The following is a 6,301-nucleotide window of genomic DNA, read 5'->3' as shown; positions in this document are numbered from 1 at the left end:
CTGGACGATTCCCAGAGGGGAGTGAAGGGGTTTTGATCATTTTATTTCTCATTATTCTGATTTTTATCTGGGAATAAATTCATTTTTAGACTGGAAATAAAGGAATCATCAGCTCAGGCCAATTTCAGCTTCCCTGAAATAATTCCTGAGATTTTTTTGGCTGCTCAAAGCCCTTGGGAATTTTCCTGGACGATTCCCAGAGGGAAGAGAAAGCGTTTTTAGGATTTTATTTCTCATTATCCCGATTTTTACCCCGGAATAAATTCCTTTTCAGTCTCCCACCATTTTTCCTTTCCCCCCTCCTCTCACCCCTCTTCCTGCCGTGGGGCAGCCTCAGGTTGGCCAACTTGAGCACGGAGTCGCCGCCGCTCCCGGGGCCGCGCTCCGCCGCCGCCGCCCTCCTCCCGCGGCTCCGGCCCGGCTCCCGGCGCCTCCCCGGCCCCGGCGGCGCCGCCACGCTCCCGGGGCCCCGCTCGGGGACCCCGCGCCGGGCGACGCCGAGCCTCGGGAGCGGCGAGGGCGGGGAGGGGTTCCCGCCGAGGGCCGGGATGGGCACGGCGAAAGCGCCGGGATCGGCGAGGTAACGGCGCAGCCGGGCCAGGGAACGCGCCGGGAGCTTCGGCACGGCGCCGGAGACGGCGGCCCCCGGCTCGGCGTTGGGGGTTCCTGGGAGCTCGGCGGATTCACGGAGCTCATCCCGGAGCTCGGCCGATTCACGGAGCTCATCCTGGAGCTCGACGTTGGGGGTTCCTGGGAGCTCGGCGGATTCACGGAGCTCATCCTGGAGCTCGGCGTTGGGGGTTCCTGGGAGCTCGGCGGATTCACGGAGCTCATCCTGGAGCTCGACGTTGGGGGTTCCTGGGAGCTCGGCGGATTCACGGAGCTCATCCTGGAGTTCGGCTGATTCATGGAGCTCATCCTGGAGCTCATCCCGGAGCTCGGCAGATTCACGGAGCTCATCCCGGAGCTTGGCTGATTCCCGGAGCTTGACGCCGGAGGTTCCTGGGAGCTCGGCCGATTCCCGGAGCTCATCCCGGATCCCAGCCAATCCCCGGAGCCCGTCCCGGATCCCAGCCGATCCCCGGAGCCCATCCCGGAGGCGGGAGGCGCCGCAGCAGCGGCGGGAGGAACGGGAGGCGTTGAGCAGAGCGGAGCGGAGCCACGGCAGCGCCGAGGAGATCCGCAGGGAGAGCTCGCGCCGGGGGTCGGGTTCCTTTTGAAAATTCCCATTCCAGGAGTCGGGTTCATTTTGAAAATTCTCATTCCTGGAGTCGGGTTCATGTTTAAAATCCTCGTTCCTGGAGCTGGGTTCCTTCGGCGAATTCTCGTTCCTGGAATCATTTCCACGTTTAAAATCCTCGCTCCTGGAGCCGTTTTCCTTTGGCGAATTCTCATTCCTGGAATTAATTTCCTTTATAAAATTCTCACTCCTGGAATTATTTTCTTTTATAAAATCCTCACTCCTGGAATTATTTTCCTTTACAAAATTCTCACTCCTGGAATCAATTTCCTTCATTAAATTCTCACTCCTGGAATTATTTTCCTTCGTTGAATTTTCATTCCTGGAATTAATTTCCTTTATAAAATCCTTGCTCCTGGAATTAATTTCCTTTGTTAAATTCTCACTCCTGGAATTATTTTCCTTCGTTGAATTCTCATTTCTGGAATTAATTTCCTTTATAAAATCCTCGCTGCTGGAATGAATTTCCTCTATAAAATTCCCGCTCCTGGAATTATTTTCCTTTATAAAATTTTCACTCCTGGAATTAATTTCCTTTATAAAATTCTCACTCCTGGAATTAATTTCCTCTATTAAATTCTCACTCCTGGAATTATTTTCTTTTATAAAATTCTCGCTCCTGGAATTATTTTCCTTTGTTGAATTCTCATTCCTGGAATTATTTTCCTTTGTTGAATTCTCATTCCTGGAATTAATTTCCTTTATAAAATCCTCACTCCTGGAATTATTTTCCTCCATTAAATTCTCACTCCTGGAATCAATTTCCTTTATAAAATTCTCATTCCTGGAATTATTTTCCTCTATAAAATTCCCGCTCCCGGCGCCGTTTTCCTTCCCCTCCTTCGGATCCCGCCGCTGCTCTTCAGCTGGGAAAGGAAAAATCACAATTATGAATTCTTTTTACAAACTCGCTCCTGGAATTGATTTCATTCATAAAATCTAATTTCTGGAATTGATTTCATTCATAAAATCTCATTTCTGGAATTGATTTCATTCATAAAATCTCATTTCTGGAATTGATTTCATTCATAAAATCTCATTCCTGGAATTGATTTCATTCATAAAATCTCAATTCTGGAATTGATTTCATTCATAAAATCTCATTCCTGGAACTGATTTCATTCATAAAATCTCATTTCTGGAATTGATTTCATTCATAAAATCTCAATTCTGGAATTGATTTCATTCATAAAATCTCAATTCTGGAATTGATTTCATTCATAAAATCTTATTCCTGGAATTGATTTCATTCATAAAATCTCAATTCTGGAATTGATTTCATTCATAAAATCTCATTTCTTGAATTGATTTCATTCATAAAATCTCATTCTGGAATTATTTTCATTTATAAAATCTCAATTCTGGAACTGATTTCATTTATAAATTCTCATTTCTGGAATTGATTTCATTCCTAAAATCTCATTTCTGGAATTGATTTCCTTTATAAAATCTCATTTCTGGAATTGATTTCATTCATAAAATCTCATTTCTGGAATTGATTTCCTTTATAAAATCTCATTTCTGGAATTGATTTCATTTATAAAATCTCATTCCTGGGATTGATTTCATTCATAAAATCTCAATTCTGGAATTGATTTAATTTATAAAATCTCATTTCTGGAATTGATTTCATTTATAAAATCTCATTTCTGGAATTGATTTCATTTATAAAATCTCATTTCTGGAATTGATTTCATTCATAAAATCTCATTTCTGGAATTGATTTCATTCATAAAATCTCATTTCTGGAATTGATTTAATTTATAAAATCTCATTCCTGGAATTGATTTCATTCATAAAAATCTCATTTCAGGAATTGATTTCATTCATAAAATCTCATTTCTGGAATTGATTTCATTCATAAAATCTCATTCCTGGAATTGATTTCATTCATAAAATCTCATTCCTGGAATTGATTTCATTCATAAAATCTCATTTCTAGAATTGATTTCATTTATAAAAATCTAATTCCTGGAATTGATTTCATTTATAAAGTCTCATTTCTGGAATTGATTTCATTCATAAAATCTCATTTCTGGAATTGATTTCATTCATAAAATCTCAATTCTGGAATTGATTTCATTCATAAAATCTCATTTCTGGAACTGATTTCATTCATAAAATCTCATTTCTGGAATTATTTTCCTTTATAAAATCTCATTTCTGGAATTGATTTCATTCATAAAATCTCATTTCTGGAATTGATTTCATTCATAAAATCTCATTTCTGGAATTGATTTCATTTATTAAAATCTCATTTCTGGAATTGATTTCATTTATAAAATCTCATTTCTGGAATTGATTTCATTCATAAAATCTCATTTCTGGAATTATTTTCCTTTATAAAATCTCAATTCTGGAATTGATTTCATTTCTAAAATCTCATTTCTGGAATTGATTTCATTCATAAAATCTCATTTCTGGAATTGATTTCATTCATAAAATCTCATTTCTGGAATTGATTTCATTCATAAAATCTCATTTCTGGAATTGATTTCCTTTATAAATTCTCATTTCTGGAATTGATTTCATTTATAAAATCTCATTTCTGGAATTGATTTCATTTATAAAATCTCAATTCTGGAATTGATTTCATTCATAAAATCTCATTTCTGGAATTGATTTCATTTATAAAAATCTAATTCCTGGAATTGATTTCCTTTTTTAAATTCTCACTCCTGGAATTATTTTCCTTTATAAAATCTCATTTCTAGAATTGATTTCCTTTATAAAAATCTCATTTCTGGAATTGATTTCATTCATAAAATCTTTTTTCTGGAATTGATTTCATTCATAAAATCTCATTTCTGGAATTGATTTCATTTATAAAATCTCATTTCTGGAATTGATTTCATTTATAAAATCTCATTTCTGGAATTGATTTCCTTTATAAAATCTAATTTCTGGAATTATTTTCATTTATAAAAATCTAATTTCTGGAATTGATTTCATTCATAAAATCTCATTTCTGGAATTATTTTCTTTATAAAATCTCATTTCTGGATTTGATTTCATTCATAAAATCTCATTTCTGGAATTATTTTCTTTATAAAATCTCAATTCTGGAATTGATTTCATTTATAAAATCTCAATTCTGGAATTGATTTCCTTTATAAAATCTCATTTCTGGAATTGATTTCATTTATAAAATCTCATTCCTGGAATTGATTTAATTTATAAAATCTCATTTCTGGAATTATTTTCCTTTATAAAATCTAATTTCTGGAATTATTTTCCTTTATAAAATCTAATTTCTGGAATTATTTTCCTTTATAAAATCTCATTTCTGGAATTATTTATCTGAGACAAAAATCAGTATTGACATGAGAAAATATTCTATTTATATGGCAAATTTCCGCGTTTCTCGGGGGATTTTGACGTTTCTCACCTGGGGCCGCGAGAGCCCTCGGGGCCGGGAACAGGAACAGAGCCACGAGACGGCGCCGGGGCGGCAGGCCTGCGGGAGGGGAGATAGGCCGGGCTTAGGGGGATAGGCCGGGCTTAGGGGGGATAGGCCGGGCTTAGGGGAGATGAGATAGGCCGGGCTTAGGGGGGATAGGCCGGGCTTAGGGGAGATAGGCCGGGCTTAGGGGGGATAGGCCGGGCTTAGGGGGGATAGGCTGGGCTTAGGGGGGATAGGCTGGGCTTAGGGGGGATAGGCTGGGCTTAGGGGGATAGGCCGGGCTTAGGGGGATAGGCCGGGCTTAGGGGGGATAGGCCGGGCTTAGGGGAGATAGGCCGGGATTAGGGGAGATAGGCCGGGCTTAGGGGGGATAGGCCGGGCTTAGGGGGGACAGGCCGGGATTAGGGGAGATAGGCCGGGATTAGGGGGGATAGGCCGGGCTTAGGGGGGACAGGCCGGGATTAGGGGAGATAGGCCGGGCTGAGGGGAGATGAGATAGGCAGGGCTTAGGGAGATAGGCCAGGCTTAGGGGAGATAGGCCGGGCTTAGGGGGGAAAAAAACTGGGCTTAAGGGGAGATAGGCCGGGCTTAGGGGAGATAGGCCGGGCTTAGGGGGGATAGGCCGGGCTTAGGGGAGATAGGCCGGGCTTAGGGGGGATAGGCCGGGCTTAGGGGAGATAGGCCGGGCTTAGGGGGGATGAGATAGGCCGGGATTAGGGGAGATAGGCCGGGCTTAGGGGGGACAGGCCGGGCTTAGGGGAGATAGGCCGGGCTTAGGGGGGATAGGCCGGGCTGAGGGGGGATAGGCCGGGCTGAGGGGAGATGAGATAGGCCGGGATTAGGGGAGATAGGCCGGGCTTAGGGGAGATAAACCGGGTTTAGGGGAGCTAGGCCGAGCTTAGGGGGGATAGGCCAGGATTAAGGGGAAATAAACCGGGATTAAGGGGAAATAAACCGGGATTAAGGGGAAAAGAAACCGGGCTTAAGGGAAAAGAAACTGGGTTTAAGGGGAAAAGCCGGGCTTAAGGGGAAAGAAACCGGGCTTAAGGGAAAAGAACCCGGGTTTAAGGGGAAAAAGCCAGGCTTAAGGGAAAAGAAACTGGTCTTAAGGGGAATTAAACCGGGTTTAAGGGAAAAGAACCCGGGCTTAAGGGGAAACAGATTTTCGTTCCAAAACCCAGGTTTAAGTTCAAAACCCAAGTTCAAAACTCAGATTTTGGTTCCCAAACCCCGGGTTTAATTTGAAAACCCAGGTTTAATTTGAAAACCCAGGTCCAAAACTCAGATTTAATTCCCAAACCCAGGTTTAATTCGAAACCCCCCAAGGCGGAGTTAAGCCCGGCCCAAGCGAGCCCGGCTTTACCTTCCCCCGGCGCCAGCAGCACGAGGATTCCGCGCCCCCGCAAACGCTGGACGATCGCCTGGGGAAACAAACGACAGAAAACAGAGAAAAAATTAAAAATAAACCCCAAAAAATCCAATTCTGGAGCTTTCGCATCGAGCCGGGATCAGAAACGTTCCCGGTTCCGGCGGAAAATTCTGGAAAAATCCGGAAAAATCTGGAATTTTCTGGGGAATAAAAGACAAAATTCCAGAATTTTTGGGGGAAAAACCAAAAAAATTCCAGAATTTTCTGAGGAAAAAACCACAAAATTCCA

At 42.4% G+C, this 6,301-nt stretch overlaps 1 protein-coding gene across 1 annotated transcript; it reads right to left on the bottom strand.

Moving 5' to 3' along the window:
* Positions 1–309: 309 nt before the first annotated feature.
* On the bottom strand, positions 310–6,064 carry LOC120748117 (nuclear transcription factor Y subunit alpha-like; the record flags this gene model as incomplete). The annotated part of the gene is made up of 3 exons (XM_040054196.1): positions 310–2,106; positions 4,629–4,697; positions 6,007–6,064. Coding segments are annotated over 3 exons (1,924 nt in total), but the record flags the coding sequence as incomplete, so codon positions are not given.
* Between the last annotated feature and the right edge of the window lie 237 nt (positions 6,065–6,301).

Source organism: Hirundo rustica, unplaced genomic scaffold (genome assembly GCF_015227805.2).
Source record: "Hirundo rustica isolate bHirRus1 unplaced genomic scaffold, bHirRus1.pri.v3 scaffold_559_arrow_ctg1, whole genome shotgun sequence".
Taxonomy (NCBI): domain Eukaryota; kingdom Metazoa; phylum Chordata; class Aves; order Passeriformes; family Hirundinidae; genus Hirundo; species Hirundo rustica.
This window is presented reverse-complemented; position numbering and strand designations above follow the sequence as displayed.